Source organism: Dipodomys ordii, unplaced genomic scaffold (assembly GCF_000151885.1).
Source record: "Dipodomys ordii isolate 6190 unplaced genomic scaffold, Dord_2.0 Scaffold187, whole genome shotgun sequence".
NCBI lineage: Eukaryota > Metazoa > Chordata > Mammalia > Rodentia > Heteromyidae > Dipodomys > Dipodomys ordii.
The window spans coordinates 1,834,101-1,853,908 of record NW_012267403.1 but is presented as its reverse complement, the minus strand read 5'-3'; the positions used below and the strand labels follow the sequence as shown (position 1 = coordinate 1,853,908).

General features: G+C 41.9%; 1 protein-coding gene across 1 annotated transcript in view; it reads right to left on the bottom strand.

The window, feature by feature from the left end:
* Positions 1-19,546, bottom strand: part of Msn (moesin) — a 40,423-nt gene extending 20,877 nt beyond the window's left edge. The window contains exons 1-2 of the mRNA XM_013034304.1: positions 19,533-19,546; positions 13,576-13,660 (exon numbers count right to left, since the gene is read on the bottom strand). Of these exons, the coding sequence (XP_012889758.1) occupies positions 13,576-13,638 (63 nt within the window). The 5' untranslated portion in view covers positions 13,639-13,660; positions 19,533-19,546. The remainder of the gene's footprint in view (positions 1-13,575; positions 13,661-19,532) is intronic.
* Between the last annotated feature and the right edge of the window lie 262 nt (positions 19,547-19,808).

Below are 19,808 nucleotides of genomic sequence, written 5' to 3'. Positions count from 1 at the left end.
ACAACAAATCCTCAAAGAAACAACTGCATGATTAATAAGTGGGCTAAAGACTTAAAGAGAAACTTCTTTGAAGAAGAAATAAGAATGGCCAAGTGACACATGAAGAAATGCTCAACTTCTGTAGCCACAAAAGAAATGCAAATCAAAACAACATTGAGATACTCCAGTTAGAATGGCAAAAATCAAGAACTTTAACAACAACAGATGCTAGAGGGATGTGAACAGAAGGAAACCCTACTGCATTGTTATTGGGAGTGTAAACTACTGGAAAGTAGTATGGAGGTTCCTCAAAAGACTACGCATAGAGTCTCCTATGACCCAGCAATCCCACTTTTGGGCATTTACCCAAATGATCACAAACAAGGCCATACTAAAGCTACCAGCACAACTATGTTTATCGCAGCATTATTTACTTGCCTTTTTTGTCAGTTGTAGGTTTTGAACTCAGTGCCTAGGTGCTGTCCCTGAGAACTCTTTGTGCCAAAGGCTAGCACTCTACTATTTGAGCCACAGAGCCCCACCTCTGGGTTTTGAGTCACTTATTGGTGATAAGAGTCTCACAGGAGCCAAATGCACTTATGGCTCACGCCCGTAAATCCTAGCAACTCAGGAGGGTGAGATATGAGGATTGTGGTTCAAAGCCAACCTAGGCAAGAGAGTCTGTGAGACTCTTAGCTCCAATAAACCACCAGAAAACCAGAAGTGGCACTATGGCTCAAGTGGTAGAGTGCTTGCCTTGAGCTGAAGAGTTGAACAGTGCCCAGGCCCAGACTTCAAGCCCTACAACTGACCAAAAAAGTCTCACAGGGACTTTCTGCCCTGGCTGGCTTCCAACCTTGATCCTCAGATCTCAGCCTCCTGAGTAGCTAGGATTACAGGCATGAACCACCGGCACCCAGCCCATACTTGCTTATTATAAGGGTTATTACAAAGGATATAGATTAACAACCAGAAAAAAAAGAGCTATCAAGGGTAAGTGACAGAAGGGGTGCAGAGTGTCTGTGTCCTCAAGCCATCTATCTCCACTAAAGTCTACATGTTTAGCTTACCTAGAAGCTCCCTGAACTCTGTCTTTAGGTTTTCACAAAAAATTTCTTATATGGAAATAACTGATTACATTATAAATCATTGGTATAATCAACTCAGCATCAGCCTTTCTTTATTTTCCTTTATCTTTAGAAACTGAGGGGTTTTTTTGGGGTGGGGGCCGGTCGTGGGGCCTGAACTCTGGGCCTGGGCGCTGTCCCTCAGCAATTCAGCTCAAGGCTAGTGCTCTACCACTTTGAGCCACAGCGCCACTTCCAGCTTTTTCTGCTTATGTGGTGCTGAGGAATCAAACCCAGGGCCTCATGCATGCAAGGCAAGCGCTCTACCACTGAGCCACTTTCCCAGGAGTAAATATCAGATGTTCAATGCTCACATCTGAATCTTATCTATTCATGAGGCTGAGATCTGAGGATTGCAATCCTAAGCCAGTAGAAGCAGACAAATCTGAGACATTAGAATCTCCAATTAACCACCCAAAAAAAGCTGGAAGTGAAGTTCTGGCTCTGGCTCAATGGTAGATAATCAGTCTTGAGTAAAAATCTAAGGGGCAGGGGCTGGGAAGGTGGCTTACCCTGCATGCATGAGGCACTGGGTTCGATTCCTCAGCACCACATAAGCAGACAAAGCTGGAAGTGGCACTGTGGCTCAAGTGACAGAGCGCTGACCTTCAGCTGAAGAGCTGAGGAACAGAGCCCAGACCCAGGATTCAGGCCCCATGGCCAAAGAAAAAAGAAAGCTAAGGAGCAGCGATCAGGACCTGAGTTCAAGCCTCAGCACTGGAGAAAAAGAGAGGAAGGGAAGAAGAAGAAGGGAAGATGGAAGGGAAGGGAAGATGGAAGGAGAGGGTAAGGGATAAAAGGAAAGAAATTGGGTGCAATGCCCCTGCACTTAAGACTCAACCTCATTTACAATACCCCAAGCAAGAGCATTTCAGAAGACAAAGCAAGCTCTGTAGAAACTATATTTCAAAGCTATGCTGTTCCTGGGTGCTGAGAAGCTTTGTGTTGGCCCTAGTCAGACATTAGTTATAATTCCTCTTACTACTCTCAGGTTAAGAGTAGAAACAGAGACGGTAGCTCGGTGAATTAGCCTAGGGGCCCTTTGGTTCCCTGGGCCTCCTGGCTGAGCAGTGGGCAGGAAAGGGAGCTCTGCCAGGAAAAGACAGTCAGGGTCTGTTCTCTAGTTTCTGACATCAGCATGTTAATGGTCAGGCTGTCAGCTCCACCCCAGCATGCCCCCAACTGGGAGCAGAGTTAACAGCAGTAAACTGAGCCACATCCTAATGAGGTCAGGGACATTAAGCACTTCCTATCTTTTCTATTTTTTCAGGGAAGGAGATGGAAATGGAGGTGTTGGGGGAGGTCAGTAGAGAATCTAAAAGATATAACCTGATAGAAGCAAGGAAGGACTAACAATTATGTCCTTCTCTGTGAGCAAATTTATCTCTCTCTCTCTCTCTCTCTCTCTCTTACACACACACACACACCCCACACACACACACCTTCATTACTGCCACAAAGTCTCTACTATGCACTCAAAGACTAGTACCACATTTGGCACCCAATGTTTCAGAGCCCCAAAGAAATACGAGCTCCTGGAAATGTGACTTATTGGTAGAGTGCTTGCCTAGCATGCATGAAGGCCTGAGTTCAATTCTTTAGTACCACATAAACAGAAAAGGCACTGTGGCTCAAGTACTAGAGTGTTAGCCTTGAGCAAAAGAAGCTCAGGGACAGTGCTCAGGCCCTGAGTTCACCTCTCCCCCCCCCCCAGGACTAACCAAAATAAAAGGAAAGAAAGAAATATGTCCCCCTATGTAGCAGACTTTGAACACAAAACCATGGCTTAGAGGGGATGCCTGCAAAAACCTGAGTCCTAATGGGTCTGCCTCCACAGCCTACACCACTAGCAGCTGTGTCTTGATGCCAGTCTCACAGGACCTCAGGGTTCTTAAATTAACTAGCTGCCAAAGTAGAGTTTGTCCAATATACCCTAGCTATATACTGAACATGGACCACTTCTGTATTAATTATGATTTCTTCATTTCCCACTAGGCACAGACAACAAGCCATCTCCCCAAAACAACAAGACACGTCCCCGTGCCCCCATTTTCCCATCATAGTTTGATATCAGATATCAAGAAACCCGAGCAAAAGTCTCCAACTAGCTGTGTGCTCTTTTTTTTTTTTTGTCGGTCGTGGGGCTTGAACTCTGGACCTGGGCGCTGTCCCTCAGCTCTTCAGCTCAAGGCGAGCGCTCTACCATTTGAGCTACAGCACCACTTCCGGTTTTCTGGTGGTTTATTGGAGATAGGAGTCTCCCGGTCTCTCCTGCCCGGGCTGGCTTTGAACCGCGATTCTCAGATCTCAGCCTCCTGAGTAGCTAGGATTACAGGCGCGAGCCACCAGCGCCCGGCTTAGCTGTGTGCTCTTAAGGCACTATTTCCATTCCCGATTTTCAGCTTTCCCATCTAACCAATTTGGTGATGTGTTTTAAATAATATCTCTTTTAATTTATTTCATCCCACTAATTACATTGATACTTTTTTTATTTGTAAATTGCTTGGAAATACAATCTTATTTCCTACCCACCTCTTGCAGACTTGGGTAATTAAGAATATATTTAAGCGAGAACAAGATGGCTCATGTCTATAGTACTGGCTACTTGGGAGATGAAGATCAGGAGGATCATGCTTTGAGGATAGATAGCTTGCATAAAAATTTAGGAAGACCCCATTTCAACACGCAAAGCCTGATAATGGTGTCTCATGCTACGTGGGAGGCATAGGTAGAAGGACTGTAGTTTAAGGCTGGCCCATCCAAAAGCATGAAACCAAAAGACTGTAGCTGAAGAACAATTAAAGCAAAAAAAAGAGCTGGAGACATGACTCAAGTGGTAGAATACCAGGGAAAGCTGAGTTCAAACCCCAGCACTACTCCATACACAACACGTTTAGAAACAATAAATGGGGCAAAGAAAAATGACGATGAGAGATGGTGAGGGAAGTTCAAAGACTAAGGGCTAGGTAAGACCCTTATTCTAAGTTAACCATCAAGAGCTGCCAGCAAAACTGTAAATGGAGAACTGTGAATGCTTATACTGAAGTGTGATACTGGCTTTTTACATAGGCTAGAGGGACAGATGTAAGTGAGTTTTTTAAGCTCTTGTTGTAGATCAAAGGTAAGGCTTAATTAACAGTTGTACTAATTTTCCACAGGGTTGCAGAAGAATAGTGTATTCAGAATCAATTGGTGGGAAGGAAGTGCCAATAAAAGACCTAGTCTTGAGAAAGAATAAGTCCCATGGAGGTGTAGAACAAAAAGTTGAACCAACAGAACTAGGATGCTAGGAGCTGCCTAAGAACAGAACTGGAAGAACCTAACTGTCTTTTGCCTGCACCAACAAACCAGTTAAAGAAGCTGAGAAATCCTAGAGTTGAAGGGAATTAAGGCAGGTACAGATTGTACAGATTGGAGGACCCAGGAGTAAGTCCCTTAGTCTCTTGTACCACGCTGTCTGTTTCACAGACAATGAATGGGTAGGGAGAGGACCATGGGACTAATGCAGTTCTGACATCCAGAGATGCTCTGAGAAGTCAGATAAATCAATAGCTAAAGCAATGTCAAAAGAAATATCTAAGGATCAGTGGGGGTTTTTTCTCTCTCTATGCACCATTTTTTGTGTGAATATACAGAAACTGAAGCATAGAATTTCCACTGCCCTAGGTTCTAGGGTTTGGAGACATAAGCAGTGTCTTTCACCCTGTGCTGAAGTTCCAAAGTGAAAAAGTCAAAACTGAAATTGAAAAGAAGGTAGCACATACAGATGACCCTTGACCACAAGTTATAAGGAAATCTCCAGTTAAAGTCCGTGGGATATCAAGAACCATTTGATCAGACCCTATTTCCAATTCTCAGAATTTAGAGATAATACCAAATTTTGCCCACTGCCAGCTAAGATTTACACTCCAGAGGGAAAAAAAACTCTCCTTCACAAGGTAGAGAGAAATACCTCGCTCCTTGTTTCAGGAACAATCTCTATGATTACAGAGGACCTTTCGTTTCACTGTTGAGAAATGCCTCCATCCTTTGAGAAAAATAAATTGTCTTGGTTCCATTTTGGACCCAGTCCACTAGGTAATCTGACCTAAGCTAGTATTTCTCAAGGCTGCCATAGGAGAAATCCTTAAGCAGCAGAAAATAAAGAATAAAAACACTCAAGGGTTTGGAGGGGGTTGTGAGATGAAGATGTAAAATGAAAAGATACATAGCTGCAAGCCAGACAGAATTTCTTTGAAGCCCCAGGTTTAGTCTTAATCATCTGTGTGGATTTTATTTCCTATTCCTTAAATAATGATTTTTAAATAATTATAAGACATGTACTAAATCACTTTCCTCCCATAGCTTTATGTCACCCCCTAGAATCTGCCACATATACCTAGAGTTACTAGGAACTTCAGTCTGTAAGGTACTGGCTTAAGAAACTGAAGCCACTAGGGACTAATCCTAGACTGAGCAGGCTGAGAACTGAGAATCACAGTTCAAAGCCAGCCTGGGCAAGAAAGTCTGTGAGACACTTATTTCCAAATTAACCACTAAAAGGCCAGGAGTGGAGTTGTGGCTCAAGTGGTAGAACATCAGCCTTGAGCATAAAAGCTAAGGAACAGTACCCAGGCCCTGAGTTCAAGCCCCAGTTCTTGTACCAAAAAAAAAAAAAAGAACAAAAGAAAAGGGGAAAAAAAGATACAGAAGCCTGTGAATTCTGGTCTGCCCCACATCACAAATCCCCAAAAGTTGCATAAAGTGGAAAACTGAAATCCAGTGGATGGAAAAGATCTAGCTCCTGACCAGGGCTCCCAGATGTAAGGAAGACACCCATTACTTCTCTTTTTCATGTGCAGACTGTCTAAGCTGAGGGCTGAGTAAGGTTGGGGGAGGGGGTCTCAAATCATTTCCAGAGCTGAATCCTCCCTCCTTGTATACCCCATGCATCTGTCTGAATAAACAAAGCGGTGACAGCATCAGCCACTTAAGAAGCCCAGAGCAGAAGTAAGAAGCAAGGCTGGAGCCACCAGAAGAACCACATGAGAAATTATATACAAAACTATGTCAATGCCCAAACACCTGAGGCCTACAGAAATCCTATTACGGGATTGGCAGTTGCAGTGAGCCACACACCTCAAAGCAAATCAATGTATAATGAGAGAACTCCAAGAGGGGCTATAGACATTGTTGCATCTTCCCAACTCACTGTAGCTCCAGGGAGCAATAGCACCAAACACCTGAAGCTAGGGTTTGAGTTTAGGGAGCAGGCAAGAGGATGGGGGTAGATTCATAGAGAACATAGTTGACAAGACACAGAGAAAATTGGAAATGCTATCTTGCCTGGCCCAAGCCCCAAACATACTACTTCCTATAGCTCTGTGTCCTTGAGCAGAACCCACTCTCTCTTCTAAGCCTCAGCTCCTCATCTTTAAAATAGAAAGACTTATTACTATAGTAATACACATTAAACATTTTATAAAATAAAAACAGAAGAAATGACACGGCTGTTTTCTGACTGCTGGTAGTTCTTGCCTATAATGCTACCTAAAAAGGCTGAGATCTGAGAATCAAAGCCAGCCCAGGCAGAGAAATCCTTGAGACTCATCTCCAATTAACCACCAAAAAGCTACAAGTAGAACTGTGGCTCAAGTTGTAGAGCACTAGCCTTGAACAAAAAAGTTGAAGGACAGTGCCTAGGTCCTGAGTTCAAGCTCTAGGAGAGAGAGGAAAGGAGAGAGAGAAGAGAGAGGAGAGAGAGGATGAGGGAGAGAGGGGGGGAAGAGGGAGGAAAGGAAAGAGAGGGGTAAGGGACAGGAAGAGAGAGAGAGAGAGAGAGAGAGAGAGAGAGAGAGAGTGAGTGAGAGAGAGAAAGGCTGCTGTCCTTACTGCAAAGTCCACAAATTCCAACTACTTCACTGAGCCAAAAAGTCTTTGTGATTTCATGGTTCCCTCCAATGAAGTACCATTGTAATTCCCCCCTACTTATATTTTGTCAGTGAGAAAGACCAAGGTTAGAATGTTTGCTATGCACTAGGCACTATAATTCAGGATTAAAAAGAAAATTTTTGACATCTTTTTTTTTTTTGGGGGGGGGGGTCCGGTCATGGGGCCTGAACTCTGGGGCTGGGTGCTGTCCCTCAGCTCTTCAGTTCAAGGCTAGCACTTTACCACTTGAGCCACGGTGCCACTTCTGGCTTTTTTCTTTTTTGCTTATGTGGTGCTAAGGAATCAAACCCAGGGCCTCAGGCATGCAAGGCAAGCGCTCTACCACTGAGCCACCTTCCCAGCCCAATCTTTCACATCTTAATATGGTTATCATCTTACTGAGAAAATTTCTAAGATGCTAAATAAGAAATCAAAGATCATCAAGGCCTTATGCCCCATTCCATGTAATCTGAGCTTCAAGAATATCTGTTTCCTCCTTTGTAGGAGGAACGTTCCAAGTGTTTTATCTAGGCTTCATGGGTTTATCTATGCTTTTACAGATAAAGAAATCCTAATTCATATGGGCAGAGATGGTGTTTGCTAGGTCTAGTGAACCGTCAGTGAGGCAGTAAGTAGATGAATTAATGTATGCACTGAGATTCCATGTCTGACCCAAAGCTCAAAGACAGGAGAGGGCAAGTAGAAACAAAGTATATAGCCAAGACTAAAGAAGCTAAGTAGAGAGGAAACCTGGCGGATGGTTCTCAAAAATGCTACTCACAGTGGTGACATTGCCCCCTAGTGTCAACTTGGTAATCCAAGATGAAGCTGAAGAAATCAGTCTAAAATTCGTTGGCAAGCAGGCCACAGAATTCCTGTAGCAAAATGTGCTGTCTCTTTTTCCTGGCAGTGAGCATATTCATGAGAAACTGAGGTAAACTGAGGGGGCAATTTGGGGCCCCACTTTCGTTTCCCACCAGGCTGTGAGCCTCCTTAAGCTATGGCTTTCCATTGTTGCCAGTTATTTATCACTTGTGCCAAGGAGGGTGCTTCCTCTCCAGTCTGTTTCCCGTCTGGTCATAGGCCAGATGACTGCTGGGTTCCAGGATGGCCTCAACTTTAGTCAATTCTTCCCAAGGAGTATACCTTCTTCCTCCCAGACCCTGGCTCCCACAAAAGAGGCCTCCTTGAATGATGGGTCTCAAGGGCCAGGCACAGTGGATTTCCTCTCTATGCCTCATCAAATTAGACAGAGGGAAGAGCTCACATCCTCCAACTGCCTATGAACACAGACCTCTGTGGATTCCCATCCTTAGGTGCCTCCCCTCACAAGAAGCATATTCTCCATTCTTTGTCTCAAGCTCAAATATTTTTTCCTGTAGCTTTCACGTATGAGGTCACAGCTCTGCCCTTTCTGACCTCACAGAAACTGACTGTACGCCTCAGAAGCTTTCTCTGAGTCTTCTCCAAGCTGTAACAGTCTCACTGAGCTCAAGAAATGTGCTGTGCGAGAAGGAGGCGTATGTTTGTTCAGTCAACGCTGTGTTGAAAATTCCCTATGGCACTTACTAACTATATGACCCAAGGTAGTTTCTTTTACTTCTCAGAGGTAGGATCATTGTAAGAATTAAATCACACAGTCATATGTGTCATCTTACCTGTCATTTCTTGTTTTGTGCCAGTAGTATGGCTTGTACTTGGGGCCCTGTGCTCTCACTTGGCTTTTTCCACTCAAGGTTGGTGTTCTACCACTTGAGTCACAGCTCTATTTCTTTTTGCTAATTAATTAGAGATGAGTCTCATAGATTTTTCTGCTGGGGCTGACTTTGAACCATGGCCATTGGATATCAGCCTCTTGAGTAGCAAGGATTACAGGCATAAATCACAAGTGTCCAGCTTACCTATGCACCATTTTATATGACGGTATGGTAGCACTTCAAGTCTACTTTCTACAACTTTCCAAAAAAATACATCATTAAGTATAGTTGCCAGATCATGCAATTTAAATCTTTAAAACTTAGTCTTCTTTATATCTTTTGAACATCACTCTAACCTCCACTTGCTCATTGTCCAAGCTCTGGGAACCACCATGCTACTCAACAGTTTTTAGATTCCACATATGAGTGAGACCATGCAGCATTTGTCTTTCTGTACCTGGCTTATTTAAACTTAACCTGAGGCCTTCAAGGTTGATGCATATTGTTACAAACAGCAAGATTTCCTTCTTTTTTCACTTTTAATACATTTTTATTGTAAAAATATGTACAGAGGGGTTACAGTTACATGAGAAAGGTAATGAGTACATTTCCTATCAAGCATTGTTACCTCCTCCTTTGTTTTTCCCCTACCATCCCTTCCCTCCCTCCTCCACAACTACACTCCCCTGATTTCCTTCTTTTGATTGTGGAATAGTATTCCATTGTGTATACAGCACATTTTCCATCCATTCATCTGTTGATAGACATTTAGGTTGACTTCGTACATTAACAATTGTAAATACTTCTGCAATGACGATGGGACTGCAGCTATCAACTTAACATATCCGTTTTGTTTCCTTTGGTCATATAGCCAGTTAGGTCTATTTAGTCATTCAATAATGTATACATATTTCCATATATCATGTTGTGCACAGTAAACATGCATAAATTTGTGCTAGTGGCTCACATCTGTAATCCTAGATATTCAGGAGGCTGAGATATAAGGATCTAAGTTTAAAGCCAGCTCTGTCAGGAAAGATGGAATTTGTGACTAAAACTGAACAAAATGGTGAAAAAATGTGAGAAATATTCAACCTGTCCTTGTAAAGAATGTTTAAAAGTAATTTTGAAAGTAAGCTCAAGACAAAATAATAAGTATATGATCATGCAGCAATTTGCTAAGGACATTTTTTGTTTGCAGGAAATTAATATGGTTATGAGAAAGTCATATTCTTTTTTTGCTAGTCCTGGGGCTTGAAATCAGGGCCTAGGCACTGTCTCTGAGCTTCTTTTGCTTAAGGCTAGCACTCTACCACTTGAGCCACAGTGCCACTTCTGGCTTCTTTTGTTGTTGTTGTTTATGTGGTACTAAGGAATTGAACCCAGGGCTTCGTGCATGATAGACCAGCACTCTACCACTAAGCCACATCCCCAGCCCCAAGAAAGCCATATTCTGATCTTCAAGAAAATATAAAAGATGGGTGGTAGAGCACACTAGCCTTAAACAAACAGAGCACAAGGGAGAGTCCCCAGGCCCTGAGTTCAAGCCCCACAACTGACCCCCCAAAAAAGACAGGTAGCCTATAATCATAGCTACTCAGGAGGCTGAGATCTAAGGATCATGTTCAAAGCCAGCCTGCACAGCAAAGAAGTCCATAGACTCTTATTTCCAATTAACCACCAAAAAGTAAAAACATGGAGCTGTGACTCAAGAGGTAAAGTGCTAGCCTTGAGCAAAAAAGCTTAGGAACAGTGCCTAGGCCCTGTGTTCAAGCCCCAAGATGATCACAAAAAAAGAAAAAAGAAAAAAAAATCCGCACAGCAATCTGGCCAAGGCTCCCTACCATCTGGGCTTCCCTCAAAACCACACCCATATTACACAAGGCAAACCTACACCAACAAAGAATTACCAGGCCTTGTGCTTTTCGCAGTTAATAAACTTCTTTGTTCAAGGATTTTTCTGCCCTAGGCTGTAAATCATGCCTTCCTTACCCCTCAGCAGCCATCCCCCTCCAATGCTCACAGACAAAGCTCACAGTGTTGAGAGCAAGGATAGCGTCATTTGGGTTGGGAAGGGGAGGAGGCGGGAGTAGAATCAGGGCTTTGGGAAGGAGTGTAGGAAGGGGATGAAGTCTCTTCAGGCTCCCAGCTGGACCACAAATCCATCCTGGTAGATATCCTAGCCTCTAAAGCCTCTAAACGAAGTGATACTATTGCCAAAATAAGGGTCCACCATTAGCTTAAGTATCATATGTCTCAGAGACATCTAGGAGCATATCCAGGAAGGGAAGTCCCTCTGCCAGCTGCCTGTCCCCTCCTACACATGCCAACTCAAATGAGACATTTCCCTTTTTTTTTTTTTTACAGAAGAGAGCTGTATGAAATCCAAAAAGTGGGAATAGAAATGGGAGAAAAGTGTCAGAGAAAAAAATTTTGAGATATATCCAAATGTGAGAGATTAGATACTATACTGATGACAAAATTGAGGAAGGTCAGAAGAGGAGGTTTAAATAAAGTAATGTAGGGAGTTAGTGACAGAGCTAGGATTCCTGACTTTCTGCCCAGTGTCGTCCTTTCCACTTCACTGGGCTGTCCCTTTAAAGGCTCTATAATATAAAAGCCTGAATGCAAAGGGAGAATGCAAAGCTTAATATAACCAAGATACATTTAGTCTAGCACTGTAAGCACTGCACATTACTAACTGTAATATGTTTAAAAATTCCTCTAATTTGTATTTTCACAATTTTTAAGTATCACTGATTTTCTACACCATTCAAAACAAAAACCTTAAACTCCAAGAAGTTCCAGCTAAACCCAAACAAGACAGTCTGAATGAAGATCGTAAGCTGTAGTTCATGAATGAGATAAGAAGTATCATTCTATCGAAACAGGAACTCTCATTTACTATATCTCTACTGTATCCTGGATGCTTTACACAACACTTTCTTCCCGGTTTATATTTTTTATTGCCTTTCTTAACTATTTCTAATTTACCTTCTAGATTTCATGCAACCTTATAATGCCAATGTAACCTGTTTTGAGGGAAGAGGAAACAAATAATCTAACATTCTTTTGTGGGATTTTGTGTGCTGAATCTTGAACTCAGGGTTTTCATGTTTCCTTGCTCACAGCTATGGTACTATACCATTTGAGCAATGCCTCCAGTCCAACATTTTGTTTGTTAGAGATAGAGCCTCACAAAATTTTTCCTGTGTGTGCTGGTCCTAGGGCTGAACTCGGGGCCTGGGCACTGTCCCTGAGCTTCTTTTGCTCAAGGATACTACTTGAGCCATACTCTACTTCAGAGGGCATTATGACAGCCAAATTCTTGTCACAATAATCAGCATAAGTGAGCCCTGGGAAAACTTATCCTGTCCTTCTCACCTCCATTCTCTTCCCTTGTCTTTCCTCTCACCAGATAGAGTATTCACAGGAAAAGAAAGATCCCATTTGAATACAACCTCTTTCTTTCTTCTTTTCTTTCACAAACCTTAGGGAAGTTGGAGAGACTCAGAGAACAAAGAGAAAGGAAAGTGAGAGAGCTTGAAAAATCTGTCAAGGTTATAAGTAACCAGAACATCCTGGATAAGTCAAATCACCAACCAGAGGCTGGTTGGGAAATAAAATGGCCCTTGGAATGAGGGCCCCAGCCTCTGGAAACAGGAGTCCTATTTTCTGCTTCTGGAAAGATAGTTACAGATGGCATATTTCCTGGGACCCTGAAAAGTTTTTTAAGAGCCAAAAGATTCTATAGTCCTTACCTGCTTATTATAGTATGCAGCACATCCTTTCTGACAACAGAGTTGAAAGAATACCTTTTGAGTTAGATATATGAATGACCACTAAACTTATGGTGAGTAAGTACTATTTCCATTTCCATGGAACACCTAGAGGAGATTAAGTACTGCTTTCCATACATCTTCTCTAGTGAGACCCAAAGTCCCAACAATCCTTCATTTTTCCCACTTTTTTGGAGCCAGACCAAAGGCTTGAACTCAAGGCCTGAGCACTATTCCTTGAGCTTTTTTGCTCAAGGCTAATGCTCTACTACTTGAGCCACAGCTCCATTTCTGGTTAGTTTCCCAGACCTTCCTGTCCAGGCTGGCTTCAAACTGTGATCCTCAGATCTCAGCCTCCTGAGTAGCTAGGATTACATGTGTGAGTCATCAGAACCTGGCTTTCTCACATTTTTACTAGCATCAGTTATATAAGTCCATATATGCATATGGTACACCTTGATCAGATTCACCCTGTCTCTCTCTGATTCCTTCCCTAACCTATTTCCACAAGCATATTGCCAATGTTCTGTCAAAAGAAATGTATATACAATGTTTCCTTTCGAGCAGGAAGCCAAAAAAAATCACAAAAGGTCTGTGGTTTTGTGGGAGCAGCCTCAGGTTCAAATCACAGCTAGACAGCAGCTAGGAGCAATTAGATTCTGAATGTCATCATTAAAATGGAGAAAGAAGAACTGGGTATGGTAGTTCATGCCAGTAATGCCCAGCATTTTAGAGATGATTATAAATTTAAAGTCACTAATGAATCAATCAATTCATAAACAGATGAGTGAATAGATAAGTAAGCAGATATTACATATCTTTCAGAAGTGAAAGGAAAGTTTCATGTACTCATGTTTTCAGAGAACCTGGCACAGAATCATACTCCCCTTTATTTCCTTTGTTAAAGAACAAGGATAGATTAGGGTCATGGGTACAGGATACCAAAGTTAAACTTTGACTCCTTTTTCATTAAGGCTAGAGTTCATCTTGATTTTGACCTTCCTTAAAGGATCAAGCAGGAAATTAAATGCTCTAACAAGAAGTCATGAATGGATGTCAACCTTGTGATGAGAGCTCCCTTACCTGGTCAAACAGCTGCTTGCCAGTGGTGTTGGGCTGGATGGCAAACTCCAGTTCTGCATCCATGGTGGTCACACGCACGCTGATCTAGGATGAGATCAAACAAGGTGCATTAGTTGTCTGGCTCTGTGCTCAATAAAGGCTGGGACAAATGTCTCTGATATCTCTGTTCAACTACAGAGGAGGAACATGGATGCTAAGAAACTGAGCAACTTAGGAGATTGGTAGGAAGAAAAGAGGGACATTTGTACAAACAAGTCATCACCCAGTCCCTGTTTCCTACAGAACAATGCTTATCAAGGCACAAACAAGAATGCAAATCATTCTACTACCAAAAGGAAGAAAGTGTTGCCTATAGTGCTTCCCAGAAGTCCTCCTCACTCCCACAAACTAGACGTTTTCACTCCCCACAATATTTTTATCTCTGAGCTAGAGTGTAGATTATATATATATATATATATATATATATATATATGTATATATCACTAGAAGATAATTGCAGGGAAAGGTTAAGGGCAGGATTAAAAAAAAAAACTCAAGCCGGCCACTGGTGGCTCACGCCTGCAATCCTAGCTACTCAGGAGGCTGAGATCTGAGGATTGCGGTTCAAAGCCAGCCGGGGCAGGAAAGGCCATGAGACTCTTATCTCCAATCAACCACCAGAAAACCAGAAGTGGCACTGTAGCTCAGGGTAGAGTGCTCGCCTTGAGCTGAAGAGCTGAGGGACAGCGCCCAGGCCCAGAGTTCAAGCTCCATGACCGACAAAAAAAAAAAAAAACAAACTCAAGATGGGGACTGCTGGTTTATGTCTGTAATCCTAGCTACTGAGTAAGCTGAGTTTTGAGGACCATGGTTCAAAACCAGCCCAGGCAGGGAAGTCTATGGAACTCTTAGATCCAGTTAATCACTAAAAAGGCAAAAATGGAGCTGTGGCTCAAATGTAAGAATGCCGTCCATGAGTGAAAAACCTAAAGGACAACACCCAGGCTCTGAGTTCAAGCCCCAGTACCAAACTCTGATGCACACATACACAAAATCTACTGGGTGCCAAGCCTAGCACTTGTGTTTTAAGCTATAACCTTCACTAATTTGTATACCTTTCCTGAGCCTTAGTTTCCCTCATCTGGGAAAAATTGTGAGGGGGCAGTTCGTTAAGAGATGATGTCTAAGGACCATTCTGGTGATGATGTCTATGGTTCTAATATATTGCTTTGCATTGTTAACATTTCCTGTATTTGTGTCTCATTGGCCTTCCTGGGAGAGGCCTTCCTAAGAGAGGAAGGAGGGCCTCAGTAGAATTGCTTGTGGACAACATAGAGGTGCTACCAAGGTCACGTTGGTAGAGGGACAAAGGGTCAGAAACAGATCTAGACTGAAATTAACAAGAAGCCACTCATTGTAGAGGTGGGAGGGAAGGGATGTTAGGGGAAAAACAAAGGAGGAGGCAACAATGCTTGATAAGAAATGTACTCATAACCTTACTCATGTAACTGTAACCCCTCTGTACAGTATTTTCACAATAAAAAAAATTTTTTTAAAGAAGCCACTCATATATCTTGGGGCACTAGAAAGCATAGCTACCACCTTACCATAGATTTCCTAACCAAGGTCAGTGATAGCAGAAATTTCATTATTATAAGTGTTTTCCTTTGGCCAAAACCTTGGCAGTGATGGCCATAACAATAAAGTGACAACAAACAGTAGCTTTTGGGTATCTAGACTTACTTCTGTCAAGATACTTCGTATGCAGTAATAACCTTTCTAACACCATTCAGCACCATGTAGACTAGAAAGTATTACCTTTGTAATAGAAATGGAGATAGAAATAAAGACTTCCCTAAAGTCATACTGCCAATAAGTAAGGGTCTGAGTCCAGGTCTAGGTCCAAACTTCATTATTCAAACCAATACTTAAATTTCCTCATACATGGTACAAAAGTGTTCCAATACAAGAAAACAAATTGTGCACTGGTTGACTACACGTTGAATCCTAGCTCCTCAGAGGCTGATATCTGGGGTTCAAAGCTACCCTGATTAAAAAAATCTGAGAGATTCTTAACTGATTAACCAGAAAAAAAAAGCCAGAAGTGGGGTGGTGGCTCAAGTAGTAGAATGTCAGCCTTGAGTGAAAAAACTAAGCTGGAGCTTGATGCCCTAAGTTCAAGCTCCAGTACCAGCATGCCTTCCCATTCCCCTTTAAAAAGCAACACTAAATTTTAATGACCAGGTAATTTCACTTCACTCATCTATACAAAACAATAACAAGACAGCATACAATACAGTCATATAAAATATTTATGATGAAGAATACTGCATGCTCAAAGAAAATACCTGAATAATATTAAGGAGAAACAGCAAGATTTCTTATAGTATAGTATATGAGTTCAACTTTGTAAAATATATCCATAAAGAGATGATTGGAATAATGCTCAAGTATAACTCAGGCTTGGCTTCTGAATAGTGACCTTTAAATTTAAATAAATAAATCTAACCTGTGTCTTTTAGAATGGTGACATACTTAGTACTGCAGCTATCTACCAAAATGTAGAATTATCAAAGATGTGAATACCCAGGAAATGGGCAAAACATCAGTCCTTATCAGTGTTTGAACCTCTGGGCCTTTCCTAAGCACAGGGGTCAGGTAGCAGAGAAGAAGGGGCCATAGAGCCATTTTTCCAGCTAAACAATCCTAATGAACACCAGACCCGGGAACAGTTTTGTAAATAAATCTCACCAGGGATCCAGGGAGGAAATCTATTTCAGGATTGACAATAGGACAGGAAAAGCCCTGAAAGCAAGAACAAGTAAGGCAAATGCCCCACGGGAATAAGGCAAGGTTAGCTACCTTGACTTGGTGTTACTCTAGGCTTCCTGCCCATCCAGTGACCCTTGTCGAAATGGGATATCATAAAGTATGGTATTGGGGCTCAGAAGACTAGAACTTAGGAAAGCCACAATGCTATACTCAGCTTCAACTCACCCTTAAGGTAAAACAGGTGAACTCAAAGCACCAATGGCAAAGGGAACAGGATGGGGACAATGGGGCTTTCTAGTACCTTGGCTTACTTTTGCCTAAGGTTTGTGTCTTAGAAGTAGGTCTCTAAGCTGGGTGCCAGTGGCTTACACCTGTAATCCTAGGTACTCAGGAGGCTGAGATAGGAATATCAAGGTTCAAAGTGATCCCAGGCAGGAAAAGTCCATGAGACACTTATCTCAAATTAATCACCAAAATAAGCCAGAAGTAGAGCTGTGGCTAAAGTGGTAGAGGCCAGCAAGCCTCAGAACTGACATCCTCTCAGTCTCTCACTCACTCACTCTCTCTCTCTCTCTCTCATACACACACACACACACACACACACACACACACATATGCATACACACACACCTACCTCTCTCTCAAGTATCCAACAATCAGTATCAGAAAATTCTGGATATATGAGCAGGTACCAAGCAACAGAAAACAAAAAGGACAGAGATACAAGGGCTGGGGATATAGCTCAATAGTACATTGCTGGCTTAACATATACACAGCCATAGGTTTGATCCCCAACACCACAAAAAGACTCCAATACAATTAAAATACTAATGCAATAGCTCTTAGCAAAAAAAGTCTGTACATGTTCAGTACAGATATCATTTTCCCCAAAATATTTTTCAATCCAGCTGGCTGAATCATGTATGCTAAGCCCACATATATAGATATCAGCCATATATATATATATATATAATTTTTTCCATGCAAGTTCATAGATCTTTCCCCTTTCAAATTCTATCCATTGTTCGCCAGGAGTTTCAAGGATTTCAGGTTACATTTATTCAAACTCATTTAATGTTGATGGAATATAATGCTTAAGGAACTATGGTTAGAGTAGAGCTGTGGAAACATTCTTTGACCTCAAGGCACTTACTAAATAACAAAAGGACCCTGAAAAATGCTACAGCAAAAGCAAGAAACCTTTTTGTGGAAATTAGGAATCACAGCTCTGCATGGTATTTCACTATCTATCAGAGTAAGATGGATCTTAGGAAAGGGTGACTGTGGGTGACTGAGGAAGAGCAGATGCCCCAAATAGAGAATCCAATGTATGTGACAGCCTAGAAAAGGAAGCAGTGATACAAATGACCTATTTAGAAGCAAGGTTAAAGAGGACCCTGAAGTGCAGAAGGAAAAACAGGAGAGTAGGTGGAAGGCTTTCAAGGCTGTGCTTTAAAAAAAACTGGGTCTAATATATAAAGTAGACATACATATGCATGCAATGGAGGGAAGCCAGGAGGAGGAACAGAATAAGTGGGAAACGGAACAACATACAACAAAGGGGCCCATCAGTTGCACTGGACATAGAAGAAAAAGAACTAAGCCACCCAAAACCATCAATGGGAAGGGAGGAATAAGAGGGAAAGAGGAACAGCCTACATAAGCAAAAGGAAAGAAATGTAATCATCACCTGAGGTGGAAGAAATAATTTGTATTGTCAAAGCTCATAGAATTCACAAAATTTATAGACCATGATAATGATAATCTGCTTTGTGAAGGTTAAAATGTGTTTGTGACTTTAACTAAGTATCACTATTCTACAATACTATGAAATATGTGAAATTTATGTAATCACCTAATCTCAATTTTAAAAAAAAGTGGGAGAAGGGATGGGTTAGGAGGGATGGGTGACAATGTTGTCAGATACCTTGCATTCATATACTGTTTTGTAGAATGGGAACTTCTTTGAACAACTACTTAAAGATAATAATAATAATAATAAAAGTTTTTTTTAAAAAAAAACTGGGTCTAAATCCTGCTGGCAATGGCCAGCTAGCCTAAAGTTTCTAAGCAGGGTGGTGGACAAGTAGAACTGGGCTTTTTAGAAGAAAATGAATGGGAAGGAAACTGAGGAAATGGGAGGAACTCAAGAGACACTATAACCTCTAATTCACCAATGCTAGCATCTCTTGTAGATTGTGTCAGAAACTGAAGTCCTGTCAATATAGCATATCTTCAGGGCAGTGGCCAATGGTGGAGTCAAGTGCTGGCCCATAGGAATGCTTATTAAAGGAATGTGTGTTAAAGGAATGTTTCTATGCCAGGCTCTAGTGGCTCACGCCTGTAATCCTAGTTACTTAGGAGGCTGAGAACTGAACATCATAGTCCGAAGCCAGCATGAGACACTTATCTCCAGTTAACTAGCAAACAGCTAAAGCAGAGGTATAGCTCAAGTGATACAGCTTCAGCCTTGTGTGAAAAAGCCAAGCTGGAGTTCAAGCCCCAGAAACAACACATACACATACAATAGGAGATATTTCCAAAGTAAATAATTTGGTAAAGAAGGGCCATTCTGGATAGTAGAATATGCATGGAATATATACCAGGATCAGCCATGTTCTCTGCCTCATAGGAGGAGCATCCACTTAGAACAAAGGCTCTCCTAATATCTGAAGGTGTCTTAGCTGAACCTATTTTTCCTAAATCTCTACTTATGGTTCCTGTCATTCCAGTGTGGCTATTTCTCTAGGGATAACAGCAGTCTAAAGTTTCCTGAATTTCATCGTGGAGACAGGTTTAAAAGAATGAAAAGAAAAACAAAAAGGAACTTCCATTCTCACCACCACTTAACTCAGAAGAAAATGTGAGTCATAAGTCCAATGCCATAGGTCTGTGCTCTCCTGTTTTCTCTGTGTGTCACATTTGAGGGGAGGAGAAAGGGTGAGAACATAACTGGGGCCTAAAAGTCAATGAGGAATCCTGTTCCAAGTTCCATGTCTAGTTCCAGATGATTTGGGATTCAAATGTCGAAGATGAGCTGTGGGCACAAACACAGTGTCACGCAGGCCCACTGCTTTCCTTTTAGGTGTTGCCTCTACTCACTCACTGCCAAGATAGTAGTCTAGTTTGGGAGGCAAAAAATCTGAAAATGAATCCTGTGAATTCAACAGAAATTTTCCAAGTAGCTTGACAGAAGTAGAGGAGCAGTTTTGGGCAAGGTGGCCAGTTCAAGATGCAGTTCCCGGCAAAGGATATTTACATGGCTAAAATCTCTTCCTAAGTTGTAGTTTGGGATTTATGAAGTCATTGCCTAAAGTCAAAGGTTGTCTATAAAGGATATGAAAGGTTTAAAAAACAAAAGAAAAACATTTGGGTATGATGATTTTGGAGGAGGGAGTATCATACTCTCACATGTACTAGCCCTCCCACCTCTAATCCAAAAGCAATAAACCCACTGATACTTATTGATAACAAGAATACAG